Consider the following 23,235-nt stretch of genomic DNA (forward strand, 5'->3'; position numbering starts at 1 on the left):
TGGTGCTGTTGTGTAATGTGTCCGCTCAGATGTACATGTTCCTTGGTGCTGTTGTGTAATGTGTCCGCTCAGATGTACATGTTCCTTGGTACTGTTGTATAATATGTCCGCTCAGATGTACATGTTCCTTGGTGCTGTTGTGCAGCATGCAGCACTAGAGGACATAACAACGAAAGATAGGATCGGGTGTCCATTGTTTATTGCGCCAATATCACTGTGGAATACAACATAACATGTTTCCATGCGTAGTATCACTAACAACCATACCGCTAGAGAATCAGAAAGTTTTTTTCTGAATAACCTTCTCAGCTTTTAGCGACTCCTCGTAAATATGGAATATATTCTGTGGCCTTTTCTCTAGAATTCTCAATATTAGGGACCAAATATGAGGTAAATATCCATTCAATACAACTTGCATCGAAGGCAGTAGATCCTAAAGACAGTGGTGTTATATAGATACCTTTACGGTGTTGTTATCCGTTGACTAGACAGCCTGGTATTCATTAAGAATTACAATACCAACGTTCCAGAGTCTGGGGCATTTTTGTATTCTATCTCTAAGCCTATACGCGCCATGTACTAGTCTGAAAAGTTTCAGTCCATATAAGGACGCAATACCCATTAATATTTAACACACAAGATTTAGTTAAAAGGAAAAAAGTTAGGTACTGTTTCTGCGTTGATTAAATCTGCCGAAAATAGCTGACAAACTAAATATGTAAAATATGTAATTCGGTTAATATACTTGTAAAGTGTACTGAAAATTCATCAAAACATCCGGCTTAGCTACCCCACCCTCTTCCGGGACTCTTCATCCTCTATCAATAAAAGTTGACAAACAACGAGTCTCCACCCTCTTCCGGGACACTTCATCCTCTATCTATACAAGTTGACAAACACCGAGTCTCCACCATCTTCTTCCGGGACTCTTCATCCTCTATCTATACAAGTTGACAAACAACGAGTCTCCACCCTCTTCCGGGACTCTTCATCCTCTATCAATAAAAGTTGACAACAACGAGTCTCCACCCTGTTCCGGGACTCTTCATCCTCTATCTATACAAGTTGACTCCACCCTCTTCCGGGACTCTTCATCCTCTATCTATACAAGTTGACAAACAACGAGTCTCCACCCTCTTCCGGGACTCTTCATCCTCTATCTATACAAGTTGACAAACAACGAGTCTCCACCCTCTTCCGGGACTCTTCATCCTCTATCAATACAAAGTTGACAAACAACGAGTCTCCATCCTCTTCCGGGACTCTTCATCCTCTATCTATACACGTTGACAAACACCGAGTCTCCACCCTCTTCCGGGACTCTTCATCCTCTATCTATACAAGTTGACAAACAACGAGTCTCCACCCTCTTCCGGGACTCTTCATCCTCTATCTATAGAAGTTGACAAACAACGAGTCTCCACCCTCTTCCGGGACTCTTCATCCTCTATCAATAAAGGTTGACAACAACGAGTCGCCATCCCTCTTCCGAGTCTCCACCCTCTTCCGGGACTCTTCATCCTCTATCTATACAAGTTGACAAAGGTTGACAACGAGTCTCCACCCTCTTCCGTTGACAAAGAACGACTCTTTCATCCTCCTCTATCTATACAAGTTGACAAACACCGAGTCTCCACCCTCTTCCGGGACTCTTCATCCTCTATCTATACAGGTTGACAAACAACGAGTCTCCACCCTCTTCCGGGACTCTTCATCCTCTATCTATACAAGTTGACAAACAACGAGTCTCCACCCTCTTCCGGGACTCAGTAAAATCTAAACTGTAAAATCTATCTAAAACGTACAGTAACAATGAATGACCTAAACTGTAACACCTATTTCAAACGTACAGGAACAATGAATGATCTAAACTGTAACATGTCTCTAACACGTACAGCAACAATTAATGATCTAAACTGTAACATCTATCTAAAACGTACAGTAATAATGAATGATCTAAACTGTAACAACTCTCTAAAACGTACAAGAACAATGAATGATCTAAACTGTAACATCTATCTAAAACGTACAGTAACAATGAATGATCAAAACTGTAACATCTATCTAACACGTACAGTAACAATCTAAACTGTAACATCTATCTCAAGCGTACAGCAACAATGAATGATCTAAACTGTAACATCTATCTCAAACGTACAGCAACAATCTAAACTGTAACATCTATCTCAAGCGTACAGAAACAATGAATGATCTAAACTGTAACAGCTATCTAAAACGTACAGTAACAACGATTGATATAAACTGTAACATCTCTCTAAAACGTACAGTAACAATGAATAATCTAAACTGTAACATCTATCTCAAACGTACAGGAAGATTGAATGATCTAACCTGTAACAAACTGTAACATCTATCTAAAACGTACAGTAACAATCTAAACTGTAACACCTATCTCAAACGTACAGTAACAATGAATTATCTAAACTGTAACATCTATCTAATACGTAGAGGAACAATGAATGATCTAAACTGTAACATCTATCTAATAGGTACAGGAACAATGAATGATCTAAACTGTAACATCTATCTAACACGTACAGTAACAATGAATGATCTAAACTGTAACATCTATCTAAAACGTACAGGAACAATGAATGATCTAAACTGTAACATCTATCTAAAACGTACAGTAACAATCTAAACTGTAACATCTATCTCAAACGTACAATAACAATGAAATATCTAACTGTAACATCTATCTAACACGTACAGGCACAATGCTAAATGTTAAGCGAACACAATGAACCTTAAAACAATTATCCGTAATTTGCAGTTTAAAAAATACAGGATATAAAGCTTATCTGTGCAAACCAAACCATATACTGTGATTCATTCAAACTATTTATGGAGTGTTTAGTATAATGAGGTATTTGTAATATAATTAGTAATCTAGATCTGTTGCTCTCAACCTGGAACATCATATTGACCATACACATTCTAATTAATTGGTCCTGACTCTCGTCTATCTTATCGTGTGCTTGGTTGCTGCATGAAGCCACAGTCAGCGAAATACTTGCTTGGTGCATGGTATCGATAATCTAGTGATATCAGAATAGATAATGAATTGAAGACGCACACAATAAAGTAACACTTACAAATAAGAAAAAGGTGATCCGACGACTGAAAACGCCTGTACACTTATGGAAGAAACACAGTCAACGCATACCAAGCTACATGAGATTTTGCACCAAGTGAATATGTATTCAAAACAAGATCAGGTCAGATCTGAAAAGAAGCTTAACTTATCTAACAATGTTTAAAGTGGAGTAATACACTGATTGGTGGTAGTGAGGGCATGCATGCTGGCACAGTGCTGAGTGAAAGTTTGATTTGCTATAGGATTTCACTTTTTAATACTTCGCAAGTTAAAAGCAACGAAATAATTATCATGTAAAATTTATCACAACTAATCAGGATAAATTATGTACTTGACATATTTGGATTACATTTCCATCATTACATAATCATATTAATGTAATCAGCGGCGAAAAAAGGGGGCCATTTGGGGGACATCATTTATCTGTCTTCTCATTGAACGGTGTCGGTTATTGGATAACAAATCTGAATGTGGATACGACAGCATATGCAGTTCTAATTACAAATCAAAGTCAAGAGATAATGGATCCAATATTCATCCTGCGATAATACTGTCGTGTTATTTTCATACGAAGAGCATTATACGCAACAACAAAAGTATTAATTCACAGTGAAAACACCATGATATTACCAGGATTTGAACTTGATCTGAAAGTGATTCGTCACAAAGTTTTATTCGTTTTGCAATATTAGACGAAAGTAGACATTAGCAAAATAGACATAAATAGTCTAAATATGTTTCGATATTTAGTGTGTATCGTCTTTATAGACAGACATACTGAGATTGTATGACAGCGGAGGTACAATCTTGAGTCGAGTCGAGTGGATACATCAGGCAGTGTCTGATGCAGAAGAAGGACACAGTCGTCCCGCTATTCCATCTGTCCTCCATGCAATGCCCGTCAACAATCACTGCAAGGCAAGAGACACGGAATGAAATAACAATTACATTAGCTAACATACATATAACGTATTCCAATAAGACGTGCGTGCAGTTGAGGTTAATGCATTACCATATCGGATCAGCTAAAATATATGAGGCGACATTGGTACCTTGTGGAACTTGTGGTTATATGGTAGAAACAAACCAAAGGTCATATCCAGTGTGAATATGGGATTCGAACAGACAATGCTTTTTGCTTTGAAAATTAATAAAGAATCTTTCACTCGTCCATCCTTTATGAAAATTGTCATGAATGGTTGCACTTTGTCAAGAATGGTTGCCGTTTGCCGGATATAAATAAATAAGACGTTATCGGCAAACTCTACAGTTATGGCTTTGGGGTAACTCAGTTATTTCAAGTCATTGATGAGTTCACACTGGAGACGTTTCCTTCAAACAAAACACACACATTGTTAACCTGACAACGCATGATACCCCTCCCCACTGTACACTTACTCTCTCGAGTCACCAGTGGCGTCGGGTTACCCACTTCAGCGAGCTTCAACATTTTTCCAGGCCCGCATACGGCCTCGGCAGCACTGCTACTGGCGGTCTCAGTTGCATTGTGGAAACAGCTGCCATTGACTGGGAAAGAGATCTCTTAACATAAGTGTACAATTGAACTGCCAAACGGAGATTTATAAATATTAATTTAACTAATTGCTACACGGACCACTGAAATATTTATATTTTGCTTAAATACTAATGGACTTATGTTTATTTTGAAATTGTCAATCTAACGCAAGATGGAATCAACCAGGTCCTACTTGAAAGGTGACGATTTCCAATATCATAGGACTATGTCAAAGTACTGGAAATTAACAATATCTCGACTGAAGTTTAGTGATAAGACATGGTACAAGTTCAGTACCCAAGGGACGCGTGAAGGTCCGGGGTAGAATAGGTCTTCAGCAACCCATTCTTGTCATAAAAGGCGACTGCTTGTCGTAAAAGGCGACTAACGGGATCGGGTGGTCAGGCTCGCTGACTTGGTTGACACATGATATCGGTTCCCAATTGCACAGATCGATGCTCATGCTGTTGATCACTGGATTGTCTGGTCCAGACTCGATTATTTACAGACCGCCGCCATATAGCTGGAATATTGCTGAGTGCGGCGTAAAACTCCACTCACTCACTCAGTACCACATGGATCACTTACCCTTTTCAGGAATTACCAAGTCTTGTTTGAAGTACTTGGACCCTGGTTGACTGAAGCCAGCAGTAGTCGTGTCCAGAGAAGAAGGTTGGCCACTGCAGACTTGAAGAACTCGGTTGTAAAAGAATGATTCACATTTCGAGTGCTCAGCACATAATCTGGCACAGGAGGTGACTGTCTCAATTTTAGATGCTTCTAAAACAACATTTTCTGAAACAGTTATATCGTCAAAATTCATGTCTTTTCTGAACAGTGTTTGCTGGAAGTTTTCACCTGGTACCCTGTCAGGAAATGTCATGAAGACGAGGCACATGGCTACCAGTGCTGCCATCATGGCATTCAGGAGGGTAATGCCAAACCGACGTGATACCGATGTGACTATGTTGTACTTCCAGTAACCAGCTTCTTCACACAGCCTAGCCAAGTCGAACCTGTTACCCTGCGCTGACAGATCTGAGAGGGAACAGAAGAGTGTGACATGTTTCAAAAAAATATTTAAAAAAATGACCGCCATAATGAAGAAGCGTTTCATGTACAAAGTTCTTGGAATGAAAGAAAAGAATAATCACCATGGGAGAGTTCATCCATACTTAGCGAGATTCACTTCAAAGAACATTTGAAAAAATAATGACCGCCGTTTCTCGAGCACTTGGAAAGCGTTCATCCCTACTTTGCAAGAGTTAAAAAAGAACAGGACATAACACTACATTTCACGGTACTTGACCACATGTACAACGTCTGCAGTGTTTGTAAGTGACAGTTAGTTCAAAGAAATCAACACAAAGAATATCAGGTCTCTTTCACAAGCATGCTGGGCCAGACAGTCACCTGAGAAAACGTTTGCTTCAAAACGATGCTTGGAAACAATACGACTGTCGATTCCTGCTATCAACAAAACAGATTTATTTATTTTTACAAAACAAGGAATGTTCTAATATTCTTGAACGTAATGACCATTGAAAAATCGAACCCTTTGAATAATTCTTGGTGCAATCATTGGCGGGAAAAGGCAGTCAATTTTCTGCTTTATTGGTTTATAGGTTTGTAACGAGAGGTAGGTTTAAAGCAAGCTAACACCTTTTTAAAGAAATTCACAGCATGTACGAAATGGAGGAGCACAGCGAGATGAAAGCTAATATTACGATAAATGGAAAACTACGCCGAAGACTGGTATGATAAATAACTCCTTCGAGTGGCATTTAGAACTTGATGTGATGAACAACTGGGGAAATCTATATGTCTTGTTTATTATTAATGTAAGCGGTGCTTCGTTGTAACTGCTAAAACCGTTATCAAGCAAGTGATGTACAATACTGCAGGAAAGCTGTATATATACATGAGTCAAGTTTGTACAACAATTTGATTGGTGTTTACGCAAATGATAACGAAGATCCATAACTGACCATACCCAAGCTCACCCAGACGACAACAACCTTTGCAACAGCATCAACATACTTACAAGCAATCACAACTTCTACAAGATCAGGACACTACCAGACGCCAATCCCATCAAGAGGCTCCAACCGGCCAAATACAGAGACCTACCTACTACAGTAGAGATTCGGCACAACGTGCTACAGTTGGAGGCTCGGTATAACTTCCCACAAAAGGAGGCTCGGTATAACGTATTACAGTAGGAAGCTCGGTATAACGTCCAACAGTAGGAGGCTCAGTATTATATCCTGCAGTAGGAGGCTCGGTATAAAGTCCTACAGTAGGAGGCTCGGTATAAGGTCCTGCAGTAGGAGGCTCAGTATTATATCCTGCAGTAGGAGGCTCGGTATAAAGTCCTGCAGTAGGAGGCTCAGTATTATATCCTGCAGTAGGAGGCTCAGTATTATATCCTACAGTAGGAGGCTCGGTATTATATCCTGCAGTAGGAGGCTCGGTATTATATCCTACAGTATTATATCCTACAGTAGGAGGCTCGGTATTATATCCTGCAGTAGGAGGCTCGGTATTATATCCTACAGTAGGAGGCTAGGTATTATATCCTGCAGTAGGAGGCTCGGTATTATATCCTACAGTAGGAGGCTCGGTATTATATCCTGCAGTAGGAGGCTCGGTATTATATCCTGCAGTAGGAGGCTCGGTATTATATCCTGCAGTAGGAGGCTCGGTATTATATCCTGCAGTAGGAGGCTCAGTATTATATCCTGCAGTAGGAGGCTCGGTATAAAGTCCTACAGTAGGAGGCTCGGTATAAGGTCCTGCAGTAGGAGGCTCGGTATTATATCCTGCAGTAGGAGGCTCGGTATTATATCCTGCAGTAGGAGGCTCGGTATTATATCCTGCAGTAGGAGGCTCGGTATAAAGTCCTGCAGTAGGAGGCTCGGTATTATATCCTACAGTAGGAGGCTCAGTATTATATCCTGCAGTAGGAGGCTCGGTATAAAGTCCTACAGTAGGAGGCTCGGCAGTAGGAGGCTCGGTATCCCATCCTGCAGTAGGAGGCTCGGTATAAAGTCCTACAGTAGGAGGCTCGGTATAATATCCTACAGTAGGAGGCTCGGTATAATATCCTGCAGTAGGAGGCTCAGTATAAAGTCCTGCAGTAGTAGGAGGCTCGGTATAAGTCCTCCAGGCTCGGTATAGTCCCGCAGTAGGAGGCTCGGTATTATATCCTGCAGTAGGAGGCTCGGTATAAAGTCCTACAGTAGGAGGCTCGGTATAAAGTCCTACAGTAGGAGGCTCGGTATAAGGTCCTGCAGTAGGAGGCTCGGTATAACGTCCTACAGTAGGAGGCTCGGTATAAGGTCCTACAGTAGGAGGCTCGGTATAACGTCCTACAGTAGGAGGCTCGGTATTATCCTGCAGTAGGAGGCTCGGTATAAGGTCCTGCAGTAGGAGGCTCGGTATTATATCCTACAGTAGGAGGCTCGGTATAACGTCCTGCAGTAGGAGGCTCAGGTATAAAGGTCCTACAGTAGGAGGCTCGGTATAAGGTCCTACAGTAGGAGGCTCGGTATAAAGTCCTACAGTAGGAGGCTCGGTATAACGTCCTACAGTAGGAGGCTCGGTATAAGGTCCTGCAGTAGGAGGCTCGGTATAATATCCTGCAGTAGGAGGCTCGGTATAACGTCCTACAGTAGGAGGCTCGGTATAACGCTCCTAGCAGTAGGAGGCTCGGTATAATATCCTACAGTAGGAGGCTCGGTATAATATCCTGCAGTAGGAGGCTCGGTATAAGGTCCTACAGTAGGAGGCTCGGTATAAGGTCCTACAGTAGGAGGCTCGGTATAATATCCTGCAGTAGGAGGCTCGGTATTATATCCTGCAGTAGGAGGCTCGGTATAAGGTCCTACAGTAGGAGGCTCGGTATAATATCCTGCAGTAGGAGGCTCGGTATAATATCCTGCAGTAGGAGGCTCAGTATTATATCCTGCAGTAGGAGGCAGGCGGTATAACATCCTGCAGTAGGAGGCTCGGTATTATATCCTACAGTAGGAGGCTCGGTATAATATCCTGCAGTAGGAGGCTCGGTATAACGGTCCTACAGTAGGAGGCTCAGGTATTATATCCTGCAGTAGGAGGCTCGGTATAATATCCCAGTAGGAGGCTCAGTATAATATCCTGCAGTAGGAGGCTCGGTATAAGGCTCGTCCTACAGTAGGAGGCTCGGTATAAGGTCCTGCAGTAGGAGGCTCAGTATAATATCCTGCAGTAGGAGGCTCAGTATAATCCCTGCAGTAGGAGGCTCAGTATAATATCCTGCAGTAGGAGGCTCAGTATAATATCCTGCAGTAGGAGGCTCGGTATAAGGTCCTGCAGTAGGAGGCTCGGTATAATATCCTGCAGTAGGAGGCTCGGTATAACGTCCTGCAGTAGGAGGCTCAGTATAATATCCTGCAGTAGGAGGCTCGGTATAACGTCCTACAGTAGGAGGCTCGGTATAAGGTCCTGCAGTAGGAGGCTCGGTATAATATCCCTGCAGTAGGAGGCTCGGTATAACCTGCAGTCCTGCAGTAGGAGGCTCGGTATAAGGTCCTGCAGTAGGAGGCTCGGTATAACGTCCTGCAGTAGGAGGCTCGGTATAAGGTCCTGCAGTAGGAGGCTCGGTATAATATCCTGCAGTAGGAGGCTCAGTATTACGTCCTGCAGTAGGAGGCTCGGTATAACGTCCTACAGTAGGAGGCTCGGTATAACGTCCTGCAGTAGGAGGCTCGGTATAATCCTGCAGTAGGAGGCCGGTATAATATCCTGCAGAGGAGGCTCGGTATAAAGGTCCTGCAGTAGGAGGCTCGGTATAAGGTCCTGCAGTAGGAGGCTCGGTATAATATCCTGCAGTAGGAGGCTCGGTATAACGTCCTGCAGTAGGAGGCTCGGTATAACGTCCTGCAGGAGGCTCGGTATAACGTCCTACAGTAGGAGGCTCGGTATAAGGTCCTGCAGTAGGAGGCTCGGTATAACGTCCTGCAGTAGGAGGCTCGGTATAAGGTCCTACAGTAGGAGGCTCGGTATAACGTCCTAGGAGGCTCGGTATAAGGTCCTGCAGTAGGAGGCTCGGTATAACGTCCTGCAGTAGGAGGCTCGGGCCAAGGTCCTACAGTAGGAGGCTCGGTATAACGTCCTGCAGTAGGAGGCTCGGTATAAGGTCCTGCAGTAGGAGGCTCGGTATAACGTCCTACAGTAGGAGGCTCGGTATAAGGTCCTGCAGGGAGGCTCGGTATAAGGTCCTGCAGTAGGAGGCTCGGTATAACGTCCTGCAGTAGGAGGCTCGGTATAACGTCCTGCAGTAGGAGGCTCGGTATAACGTCCTGCAGTAGGAGGCTCGGTATAAGGTCCTACAGTAGGAGGCTCGGTATAACATCCTGCAGTAGTAGAGGCTCGGTATAACGTCCTGCAGTAGGAGGCTCGGTATAACGTCCTGCAGTAGGAGGCTCGGTATAACGTCCTGCAGTAGGAGGCTCGGTATAACGTCCTGCAGTAGGAGGCTCGGTATAATCCTGCAGTAGTCCAAGGTCCTACAGTAGGAGGCTCGGTATAACGTCCTGCAGTAGGAGGCTCGGCTAACGTATAGTAGGAGGTCCACCAGTAGGAGGCTCGGTATAACGTCCTGCAGTAGGAGGCTCGGTATAACGTCCTGCAGTAGGAGGCTCGGTATAACGTCCTACAGTAGGAGGCTCGGTATAACGTCCTATAGGAGGTCCTATAACGTCCACCAGTAGGCTCGGTATAACGTCCTACAGTAGGAGGCTCGGTATAACGTCCTACAGTAGGAGGCTCGGTATAACGTCCTGCAGTAGGAGGCTCGGTATAAACGTCCTGCAGTAGGAGGCTCGGTATAACGTCCTGCAGTAGGAGGCTCGGTATAACGTCCTGCAGTAGGAGGCTCGGTATAACGTCCTACAGTAGGAGGCTCGGTATAACGTCCTACAGTAGGAGGCTCGGTATAACATCCACCAGTAGGAGGCTCGGTATAACGTCCTGCAGTAGGAGGCTCGGTATAACGTCCTACAGTAGGAGGCTCGGTATAACATCCACCAGTAGGAGGCTCGGTATAACGTCCTACAGTAGGAGGCTCGGTATAACATCCACCAGTAGGAGGCTCGGTATAACGTCCTACAGTAGGAGGCTCGGTATAACAGTAGGAGGCTCGGTATAACCCTGCAGTAGGAGGCTCGGTATAACGTCCTACAGTAGGAGGCTCGGTATAACATCCACCAGTAGGAGGCTCGGTATAACGTCCTGCAGTAGGAGGCTCGGTATAACGTCCTGCAGTAGGAGGCTCGGTATAACGTCCTACAGTAGGAGGCTCGGTATAACATCCACCAGTCCTATAACAGTAGGAGGCTCGGTATAACGTCCTACAGTAGGAGGCTCGGTATAACGTCCTGCAGTAGGAGGCTCGGTATAACATCCTACAGTAGGAGGCTCGGTATAACGTCCTACCAGTAGGAGGCTCGGTATAACATCCACCAGTAGGAGGCTCGGTATAACATCCACCAGTAGGAGGCTCGGTATAACGTCCTGCAGTAGGAGGCTCGGTCGGTATAACATCCTGCAGTAGGAGGCTCGGTATAACGTCCTACAGTAGGAGGCTCGGTATAACGTCCTACAGTCGGTATAACGTCCTGCAGTAGGAGGCTCGGTAGTCCTGCAGTAGGAGGCTCGGTATAACGTCCTACAGTAGGAGGCTCGGTATAACGTCCTACAGTAGGAGGCTCGGTATAACGTCCTGCAGTAGGAGGCTCGGTATAACGTCCTGCAGTAGGAGGCTCGGTATAACGTCCTACAGTAGGAGGCTCGGTATAACATCCACCAGTAGGAGGCTCGGTATAACGTCCTGCAGTAGGAGGCTCGGTATAACATCCACCAGTAGGAGGCTCGGTATAACGTCCTGCAGTAGGAGGCTCGGTATAACATCCTGCAGTAGGAGGCTCGGTATAACGTCCTGCAGTAGGAGGCTCGGTATAACGTCCTACAGTAGGAAGCTCGGTATAACATCCACCAGTAGGAGGCTCGGTATAACGTCCTGCAGTAGGAGGCTCGGTATAACGTCCTGCAGTAGGAGGCTCGGTATAACGTCCTACAGTAGGAGGCTCGGTATAACGTCCTACAGTAGGAGGCTCGGTATAACGTCCTACAGTAGGAGGCTCGGTATAAGGTCCTGCAGTAGGAGGCTCGGTATAAGGTCCTACAGTAGGAGGCTCGGTATTATATCCTGCAGTAGGAGGCTCGGTAAAACATCCACCAGTAGGAGGGTCGGTATAACGTCCTACAGTAGGAGGCTCGGTATAAGGTCCTACAGTAGGAGGCTCGGTATAACGTCCTGCAGTAGGAGGCTCGGTATGAAGTCCTGCAGTAGGAGGCTCGGTATATGGTCCTGCAGTAGGAGGCTCGGTATAACGTCCTGTAGTAGTAGGCTCGGCATAACCTATCAGCAGTAGGCTCGGTATAACGTCCTACTGTAGGAGACTCGATATATGGTCCTTCAGGAGGCTCGGTATAACGTCCTGTAGTAGTAGACTCGGCATAACCTAGCAGTAGTATGCTCGGTATAACGTCCTACTGTAGGAGATTCGATATATGGTCCTTCAATAGGAGGCTCGGCATAACCTAGCAGTAATTGGCTCGGTATAACGTCCTACAGAAGGGGGCTACGTGTATATAACGTCCCACAGTAAGAAGCTCGATACACCTTCTCACAGGAAGAGGCTCGATACACCTTCTCACAGTAAGAGAATCTGCCGTCGTTTCTGAACAGACTGAACAGACTTTAGTCTACAAAGAGGACTATGTCGCTGCCACTGACATACAGTTCGCCCATAGAAGTCTGCGTTGACGGTGTAGACGGGTCAAGTCAGTTCCATGGAATACCAGCCATACCAAGTCGTCGAAGCACTGTTCGTCTGCTAGTGGCGTGCTGTCACGAATCTGTTCCGGGGGTGAATCTGCCGGATGTTACAGTCATCGGCCTGCGTCATGACTCTTGGTCTTCGCCATCTTGGGCGTCTTGGGTCAGGGCTGTTTGCTGGTAGCGGTTTATCAATTTGCTGATGGTGGCCTGGCTGCAGTTGACGGTCCAGGCCAGCTGGTTATGAGGCCCCCATATTGGCCATACCGATCGCTCTGTCTCGTTGTGCAAGTCGTGGCGTATTAGTGGTGGTTTTCTTTGTACCAGCGTTTATGTTTTTTTATATATAAACTTTCTTTTGCTCTGTAGTTTATTTGCAAACACCTGTTTCCTTACTGATAACTGAGTGAGTGAGTTTAGTTTTACGCAGCACTCAGCAATATTCCAGGTGTATGGCGGCGGTCTGTAAATAATCGAGTATGGACCAGACAATCCAGTGATCAACAGCATGAGCATCGACCTTCGCAATAGGGAACCGATGACATGTGTCACCGAGCCTGACCATCCGATCCCGTTAGTCGCCTCTTACGACAAGCATGGGTTACTGAAGATCGATTTCAATCCGGATCTTTACGGGTCTCCTTATTGATCGTAAGAGATCAATTGAGATAATATTACGGCGAGACAGCTTGCCCTCGGGCGTTCACGTCGTATATTTACCAACAGAATTGCAAAGATTCTACGCGATTGTACTGTGTTTCATCACAGCCCTTTCAAAAAATCACCCATCGATAATGTTGTCGTTTTCAATTGTCATGCTACGGTCTGGCTTCAGTAGACCGCAGGAAAGTTTTACGCGTCAACGTTTTAGCACATAAGGCTTGTCATTAATAAATAAACAAAGGACGATATAACCTTAACGTCGATAGTTAAACGTACTGATCCTGACATAAAAAATACTATTTTAGTTTGGTTTGATTTTTGTGGTTTGAACACAATAGACACCAACAAATTATATGCCATACCACACACTTGATATGGGTGTGCATCTTTATTTTGTTTACACGACGTTTCTGGGCAAATACTTCTCCCTTCATCAGGTGTGTTAGCCCAGAAACGTCGTACGTAAATAATGAAGAAGTTGCACATCCGTATCCAAGGTGTTGTATTGCCCTTCCAACTTCTAAATGCCTATCAAACATCAAATAATATGTGGTAAGATACTTGATGTAAAAACGTGTGATATTGTAATCATTTCGTATGTAGAAACTGGCATTAATGTATGTTGGATTCGTCACAGGCGACTGTGTTAGAGTATCGTTATTATCCAGGACGGATAACTTTCGCCAAAGCTGAAATGTATTGAATGTATTTGCAACCTTTGTGCCAGTGAACTCAAACCAATTGTACACCTTAAGGACTATATGTCGTAATTTCATGTGGTACGTGTGGCTAAGAGTTTCACTCTGATAGCCATAGTGCGAAGCGGAGTACAATTGTTCTTCAAAAGGTGATCAGAACTTAAATCAGGGAATGTACGCTAAACATGCTCTAAGGGAACACCTCTTGCTGTAGAGTTACAAGTTGATTCAAGGAGATGAAATCAATAGATGAAATATTTCTTACGGACTACTTCAGTTAGTAAGTCAGAGTGACAACGAGTCTGAATATATGAAAACATGACGTGAAATGGCCGCCATGAGAGGCGTGAGGGGAGGGAAGATGGTGATCATACATGTGGTCATTACAAGTGTTACTCATCCTTGACCAACTGACCGGTCACTGACTGCAAATATATGTCAAACAGATGCTAAGATATATTGATAGATTTCAAGAGGGGGTCACGTGTCAGTTAAACACTGATCGAGTCCACAGTTAGGATTTGCATTTCTTTCTTTCCCTCACTGGAACAGGTCGAAGAGCAGATATTCTTGAGTGGACATGCAATTAAACTGTCTGGCATATCCCAAATTATGCTTTAATATTTTGTTCAGAATAAAGGGCCTTAAGATCTGAAACAACGCTATTTAGTGTCTATTCGTGTTTCCCAAGAGATTTGGAAGAATAAGCCGAAATGCATATCAGTTCAAGAATACATTCTTTTGGAAACCTGATGAACTTGCACACTTGTGAAAGTATGTCGTTCAAACAGTCACGTGACCAGTGTCTAGTCCAGTGGGGCAGTGTGTAAGCTTCAAAAACATTTTACTATTAAACTCCTGTAACCATTGTTGTAGACGTCATATTTCAGCGTTACTTCTAGAAATCTACATTCCGGGACAACATTCCAGAGATCAGACGAGGTCCCAGTACCCCATGCTTGACGCTGAGCCTGCAGGTTGTCAATAAATTTGGAATTGCTGATCATGTTGCGGTGAGTTGTTCATGTTGCGGTGAGTTGATCATGTTGCGGTGAGTTAATCATGTTGCAGTGAGTTGATCATGTTACGGTGAGTTGATCATGTTGCGGTGAGTTAATCATGTTGCGGTGAGTTGATCATGTTGCGGTGAGTTGATCATGTTGCGGTGAGTTGATCATGTTGCGGTGAGTTGATCATGTTGCAGTGAGTTGATCATGTTGCGGTGAGTTGATCATGTTGCGGTGAGTTGATCATGTTGCGGTGAGTTAATCATGTTGCAGTGAGTTAATCATGTTGCGGTGAGTTGATCATGTTGCGGTGAGTTGATCATGTTGCGGTGAGTTGATCATGTTGCGGTGAGTTGATCATGTTGCGGTGAGTTGATCATGTTGCGGTGAGTTGATCATGTTGCGGTGAGTTGATCATGTTGCAGTGAGTTGATCATGTTGCAGTGAGTTGATCATGTTTTGGCGAGTTATCATGTTGCGGTGAGTTGATCATGTTGCGGTGAGTTGATCATGTTGCAGTGAGTTGATCATGTTGCGGTGAGTTGATCATGTTGCGGTGAGTTGATCATGTTGCGGTGAGTTGATCATGTTGCGGTGAGTTGATCATGTTGCGGTGAGTTGACCATGTTGCAGTGAGTTGATCATGTTGCGGTGAGTTGATCATGTTGCGTTGCGGTGAGTTGATCATGTTGCGGTGAGTTGATCATGTTGCGGTGAGTTGATCATGTTGCAGTGAGTTGATCATGTTGAGATGAGTTGATCATGTTGCGGTGAGTTGATCATGTTGCGGTGAGTTGATCATGTTTCCACCACAAGACATGAAACTATTGCGGTAGCACGTGGCCCACACACGTCACAAATCTGACCAAGAACGACCATCGTATAGGGAGGTTGATGTCCTACTGTGGCAGTAAACCTCCACCACACTGAAATACGGCGTTACACACCGGTGAACATGAGAACCTCCGGTCGAGTTCATAATTGCAATTTGCACATACACACACACAACTACTCTCGAAGTCAAAGTACCAATTTGCACGCACACACAACTACTCTCGAAGTCAAAGTACCAATTTGCACTCAAACACGCACACACGCACTCGTTCGTGATAATAGTTTCATAGCTATCTCTCTCTCTCTCTCACACACACACACACACACACACACACACACCTGAGATCAATAGATACGATGGCCACACACACACCATCGAGAACGATTTTTCAGTGTACACATACGCACACACGAAATATTGACGTTATACCTCCTGGAGACACAAGGGTCCATATCTCACAACTCGGACGAACTATTTCTAGCTGCAAATAAATGCTGACTTCCGGCTGATAGACCCGTGAAGGTCCGGGTTAGAATGAACCTTCAGTAACCCATGCTTGTCGTAAGAGGCCACTAACGGCATCGGGTGGTCAGGCTCGCTGGCTTGGTTGACACATGTCATCGGTTCCCAATTGCGCAGATCGATGCTCATGCTGTTGATCACTGGATTGTCTGGTCCAGACTCGATTATTTAAAGACCGCCGCCATATAGCTGGAATATTGCTGAGTGCGGCGTAAAACTAAACTCACTCACTCACTCCGGCTGATAGTGTCGTAACTGGAGTTTGGGCGCTAGTGTACCCTACAACAGTTACCTACTAATTGTGGCCGTTCCCATTGTCAGAGGACCATTGCAGCTCGGGCGCTCCACTCGCTTGGTCTGTTGCAGGATGCTGAGTCCAGGAGTGAGGGGTCGGACGACCATGACTCCTAGCTACCCGCATTACATTCATGTACTGGCTCACATACACTCACAGATAAACACAACACCAAGTTATACTCACATAGTTTACTCTGTCTCAGTCCATCTCTAAATACAACTTCATCAACAGACAGGGTAGGCTCGTACCACACGGGGCAACTGAGTGGTGTGGACTGGCTTCCGTCACTAAAAATGCGCGCACCCCTGGCTCAGTGCCAAACCTATCTTTTTATAGGGTTCGAGTCTGGCCTGATCTTGCTCACATGTTTTAACTCATCGTTTTGATTGGTTAATGCTATATCCATCCCAGCACTCATGAATATTATGATTGGAAATGATCGGTAAGTACGGTTCGGTAACATTTCCCTATTATTGAACTGTTATTGTGTTCTGTCTCTCACAACAGACATATATCTAACTTACGACCAAACGCCATTATCTTTAGACTTTCTGTCTCCCAACCGTGTCTAGCCGGTATCAGTCATGAGCCAAACTGAAATTCTATATTCGGAGTCTGATATAATTCTCTTACTGATTTAGGGATGCATTGTTACCTTATAACAATAGTTGTATGTAGTATGGGAGCATCACGTTTCACGTTGATGGTTCTACCTTTTGACTATACAATCAGAGGTAAACACAAACGCACGTACGCAGAACCGCAATTTCAAATGAATACACTGACTCACAAACGAACATTAGAAATGTACACACTCACAAACCCACGTACAAATAGACGACTCGAACAAACTCAACTATAAGAAAGTTTGACTCTACACACAGAGTTTCATTTACACCTAACACGTATCATTCAGAAAGGTAGATCCTGTACACGCATGCTCCTACATACCCAACCGCACCGACAATCCAGTGATTTGTAAGAAGGAAACCTTCTATATTGGTAAGCAGTCATTTTCAAAAAGGGGGGGGGAGAAAGGTCGTGTTCCGAAACCCCCACCCCCTTTTGAAAATGACTAAAGTCCACATTTAAGTTAACGTTTCGCAATGGCGGAGCCAAGGTGGGGTTCGGTGGGTTCGAACCCCCTTAGACTACCTAAGATCCATAGCGCTCACATTCAGGAAGTGAGTGAGCGCAATGTATCTGAGCTAAGGCAAGACCGCATTAACCAATGCTGGCCTGGCATCAGACGCCAGTGTGGTTGCCATAACGATACGAACTACAGACAACTCTGGTTTGGACAGTAACGCCACATACGTATATAAGTATAATCCAATATTCAATCATTATTGCTTCTGATTTTATGGTATAGCGACCACTCTGAGTATAGCCGTATTCAGTGCGGACCGTGGAGACCGTGCATACCATGCCGGTCGTGGATCCGTGCAAACCATGAAGACCGTGCATACCACACCGGTCGTGGATCCGTGCAAACCGGGGAGACCGTGCAAACCGTGTAGACTGTGGAGGCCGTACATACCATGCCGGTCGTGGATCCGTGCAAACCGTGCATTCGTAAAATAGTGATGAATTAAAACGTTGCGACACATAGTTCCTATCAGGTTTTACAAGGGGAACTCACAGATGGCCCATCTTGGATTGTCACACGGTATATCATAGAAGCGACGTCGCCTGATACAAAGGCAGTTATTCCAACAGACGCCGTTCGGCTGTTTATAGCCCCATTTGATGTACGTAATAGGGCTTCCGTCCAGCTGTGTGTAGTCGGTGTGAGGTGAGGTGGTGGTGAGATGATAGGGGTTTAACGTCGTGCTTGAGAATATTTCGCTCATATGACGACGTGCATGCGTGTGTATGTGTGGCTGTTTGTACTAGCCCAGACTTAAGCTACTTTTATAGCGCTAGCCCACTGAATACCCCACTAGCACACATTATACTGACTCCGAGCCGACCAGTCCTTGTTGTACCCATTAATGCCGAGCGCCAGGCAAGGACCAACAAGTACCATATTTTAACGTCTTTTGGTATGACGCAGTCGGGGATCGAACCCGCGACCTTCCGCTCTCCGGGCGGACGCTCTAACCACTACACCACGGAGGCGGTCTTTTCCTGATATGAAATATACATGAATTATATAATGTATGCCTTTCACACACTCACTTACGTGCTATAATAGTGCAATGTTTAAGTTTGTAATAGCGATGAGCGGGATATTTACATTATACGCGACCAATACGTAGATTTACTAACTTTATGATTACATTGCCTGATTGGTAATTAAGTAACATAGTAGGTATAATTATTATACTAGCAACTAAAGGTAGATGTAAAATGAACATATAAGGAGAGTGCTTACCTGTAAGTAGAAACATCAACAATATGAAAAGGTGATATCTGTCTGCCGTCGTCTGAGGCAGGTGACAATGGAAAGTGAGTTCAAATTGTCCTGACGTCACAGGCAAACGCTCGTGAATTACCTGTGCGTCAGATACAGGTAGCACGTATAACTTCTTATAATTTGATAGTTGAGCGGCAGCCGCAGGACAGAAGAAAGACGAAATCCAGCTGCCGGCGACATTGATGTTTGCCGGTTTCACACCTAGTTCTTTACAGGACCGATTCCCGTTAACGTTAAGGTGTCTACCTTGGAATCAACACATCATACATATTGTATGGCCTTATTTCTGTTAGGATTCAGTAGGGGACAATGGCGTTTGTGTTGCTTTGTTCAGACTGAGACCCAACAGTAAACTGGAAGATTCGAGATCAGACTGCATAATCCATAATCCGGCACAGACACTTCTGGAAGCATCTGTGTAGGGGGTAACGCTGTGTCATCAAACTTTAAATTTGGAAAATCAGCATTTTGTTTGTTGGTATAGTGTTAAGGCCGACGTTAGCTTTCAGGTTAACTTTGACAATTTTGTAAAATTGACTCATAACAACATATGTCCAACACATATTGTTACTTTAACATTGCTGTTTCTTAAAGTGAACATATGGACAAGGAGTATAGTTCTTGCAGACCGCAATCACAGTTTCCTTTCTGCGTCCGCGTGTCGGGTGATATGGAACATAAAATACATGGTGGACTCGCCAAGAAAATACTTCTGAACAATTTACTTTGGTTTCAGCGTACGTGGTCAGTTCCAACACTGTCGTCACTGCTTTATATGAAGGCAACTGGTTCCATGGAGCGTAAACAGCAAAACATTGGTGAAAATTGTACGAATTCATTAGTAAATTGATTCCATCAGGTGTTAGGTGAACGTGTTTTATTGTCCCGGTAGCAGCCCCCATTAACACATATTGCACGATTCACGTGTAATATTGTACGATTATACCGTTGTGATCCTACGACTACATGTCCTCGTCTTTGTTTCAAGTTTAAGTTGGTTTGAGTCAGTCCGGAATAAAATATATTTTACAGATCAGTCCAGGACAGATTTTTTTCTGTTTTGGAAAGGGGCTTGTCGCTGTAAGTTAGTCCAACCAGAATGAAACACGACATGAATGACGAGATGATTGTATGTCTTTTCCTGTAGCTATTTAAGCATGAAGCGACACTTTAGTTCACCGAGTCACCGTGGAAATTAGTGTGATTTCATTGTCGTTAAGAGAATAATTGCTACATCAGACTTTAGTTTGACTTGGCTTCTAATCACACTGTCACGTATGTCGGTAATGCACACGGTGAGAGATGATTATGTTTACAAATGTAACACTTAATTTATAATACAGCAATTACTGCATCAGCTCTCATCATTAGAAACGGGCCTTGGGTCAATACTATTAAAATACAATAACTACATTTTCTCAAGGGAGGTATTTTTTTTATCGAACAACTAGATCAGATATCCATCAAATATTTCGAACTACTGCTGACAAACTATAGAAACTTGACCACTATAGTTCCTGGTGTTGTTAAGTTACCTCCAGAGATTTTTGAAAACAAGGCGAGGTGAGGTGAAATTGGGTTTAACGTCGTGCTTGAGAATATTTCGCTCATGTGTGTGTATGCGTATGTGCGGCTGCTTGTACTAGCCCAGACTGAAGCTGGTTTTATAGTGCTAGCCCACTGAGATACCATGCCGCAGTGAAGCATGAATACCCCACTCAGACACATTATACTGACTCCGAGCCAACCAGTCCTTGTTGTACCCATTAATGCCGAGCGCCAGGCCGGGACCAACAAGTACCATTTTTAACGTCTTTTGGTATGACGCGGTCGGGGATCGAACCCGCGACCTTCCGCTCTCAGGGCGGACTCTAACCACTACACCACGGAGGTGGTCTTTTTGAAAACAAGAACAGCTGAGATAGTGTTGATCATATGCTGATAGTCGGGTTGGGTGATCACAGAATACTTTCAAGAAAGTATAAGTGTGTAACATTCCTCGTGTGTTTGGTAGCCACAGCCACTTGTGGTCACACCACGCCATGAAAGCTGCGGTAAACGTCGTGGTGATTATGGACAATGGACATTGAACAATCAAATCTTACCTTTTTTCCAACAATATTCCTTCAACTCCAGTTTTTGTTCTTTGCGTTTCACACTGTGTAACGTACAGAGGAACAATCGTTTACTACCGAAAGTTTAGTGAGCGTCACACGGCTTGTGCCAAGAACTTGTTTTACCACGGTTGCAACGGGTTATAGTGAAAACGGACCCCAGCGAAAACGGCCAAAAAATATTTCTGTAAAACGGCCACCGCTGCAAGAGAAAACGGCTTCTTTGCCTAGAGATAACGGCCATTATATATAACAGAAAACTACATGTATCTTATTTTACTGTTATTCATCTCTAAATCAATATCATAATAAGGAGGCAACACCAATGATAACATAGTCATGGCAAAGGTTTAAGTTGTACATGTACAAGTTGTACTTCTGTATAATTTATTTACAACTCTTCATTTGTTTGTCGCTGAATAATGCAATATATATACTCATGCCAATAATGGTTGTCACCCCCTTCAATTTTTTAATGGGAGAGGGATGGGGGTGAGGTGTGTGTAGGGTTGGGGTGGGGAGGGGGTGACAACCATTATTGGCATGAGTATGTTATAATGCTATATTTTAACATTTCTTGTTATTGATCACACATATGGTGATACGGGTATGAAAGGGATACCTAGAATAAATATGAACCCTGTGTATCAAATATAAATTATTTCTTAAACCGATAGAAATGGATGCCGGTTGGCTGATCAGGGTCAAGCGTGTCTGTCATTATCTTCTCAACAGTAGCGCCAGTCGACCGGAAAGGAATATTCCGGGCTTGCCTCCTTCACCCGTCAACATTTCATTATTGAATAAACACGAGAAAATGTTATGATTACTCAGTAGCTGGCGGTGAAAGTATTAGATAAGATGATCTATCCATTCTTTTATTAACCTGTTTTCTAACTCTCATGTCAGTCAGTACACATGAAGTAGCAGGGTGATTGGGTATCTTGACCTGATTTTCAAGTTACACCGGCAATATTTAAGCCATATTGTGACTAAAAACAAATTATATTTTCGTGATAACTAACCACCTGTCACTGAAGGACAGTAAAACAACTAGTATATCGCAGATATGAACTTAAAACTAGAATTTATATTTAAAACGTTTGAACTATAGATGACAGTACAATATAAAAAACAGGCTATAGATTACCAACAACTGAAGGTAGATCACCATACTAGAGACCATGGAAGAACTACAAGAACAAATTTTGGAATTAGTACTACTAATCCGCTCGTCAATATAAACACTACCTCATCAACTAGTCTTACCTGTAAAATGTACAATCAATCAAATTGGTTTGTTCATCGGGACTATCGAGACAATCAATCTTCAAAGGTTAAACCGCTATGGATACCGAAACTAAACAAAACAACCAATCACTTTTAAAAATCTTATCCGCAATGAAGTAAATCTCTATTATTTAGGATATATATAATCACCTAATATCCTTCGATCTTGGTGCAACTATGTTGGCTGTTTTCTCTAGGCACAGAGGCCGTTTCTCTTGGTCCGGAGGCCGTTCGCTCCAGCGCGGTGGCCGTTTTCTCGATATTTTTGGGGTCCGTTTTCTCCGTACCCCGTTGCAACAATCAACGCCTTAAAGAGGTTTTCAAAATGGTTCACAGATGACATTTCCAAATTTGATGTATCACTGAGCAAGTGATGCCCGGTGCAATTACATGTACCATATATTTCTGCAGCTTCTCAGGTGAAGAATTGACTTGCCTGTACATGCATTTATGACGAGCGCCTCCGGTGGTGCGGGATACGACCAATGCTTTGCTAAAACCTGTTATAAACATTATTTAAAAATTATTTATAAATTCATGCATATGATTCAGTATTAATCGTACAATGAAGTGAACTTTAAGGAGATATTTCACGCGAAAATACATAGATGGATGGAAGGCATGTCACTATAGAACTAGACAGTGATGTAGAGGCAACCACTGTGCTGTTTCCCCATCATTAATGTTCTGTTGATTATGCAGCAGAGGGTGTGATGTACTAATGAACCTGGTTACATTATGTAATTATAATTCTGGTAATTATAGCCGATAATGACCAGTATGAGAGTATATTTCAATGTCAACCTGTCATGTACTTGGGAGGTAGGGCGTTATGATGGTAAAATCACACTGTGAGTGCAGCTGAAGGGGAAC

The 23,235-nt window shown here is 43.7% G+C and overlaps 1 protein-coding gene and 1 long non-coding RNA gene across 5 annotated transcripts in view; both read right to left on the bottom strand.

Annotated features, from left to right (window-relative positions):
* Window positions 1-19,310, bottom strand: part of LOC124288381 — a 28,412-nt gene extending 9,102 nt beyond the window's left edge. The window contains exons 1-5 of one of the 4 annotated variants that reach the window (XR_006901435.1): window positions 18,917-19,310; window positions 5,223-5,672; window positions 4,517-4,645; window positions 2,410-4,029; window positions 1,654-2,060 (exon numbers count right to left, since the gene is read on the bottom strand). Coding sequence is in view for 2 of the 4 variants with exons in the window: in XM_046724895.1 (XP_046580851.1) it covers window positions 3,881-4,029; window positions 4,517-4,645; window positions 5,223-5,672; window positions 18,917-18,932 (744 nt within the window). In the remaining 2 variants the exon portion in view is untranslated. Of the gene's footprint in view, window positions 1-1,653; window positions 4,030-4,516; window positions 4,646-5,222; window positions 5,673-18,916 lie in introns of those variants that run through there. The other 3 variants (XR_006901436.1, XM_046724895.1, XM_046724896.1) reach the window with 3 other exon arrangements.
* On the bottom strand, window positions 185-959 carry LOC124288382. Its single transcript, XR_006901437.1, has 2 exons — window positions 928-959; window positions 185-854 (listed from the first exon to the last, which is right to left on the bottom strand). It is a non-coding gene; the product is annotated as an uncharacterized LOC124288382 (long non-coding RNA).
* Window positions 19,311-23,235: the final 3,925 nt, after the last annotated feature.

The sequence above is a fragment of the Haliotis rubra genome, unplaced genomic scaffold (genome assembly GCF_003918875.1).
Source record: "Haliotis rubra isolate DU_JTF1 unplaced genomic scaffold, ASM391887v1 Scf416, whole genome shotgun sequence".
NCBI lineage: Eukaryota > Metazoa > Mollusca > Gastropoda > Lepetellida > Haliotidae > Haliotis > Haliotis rubra.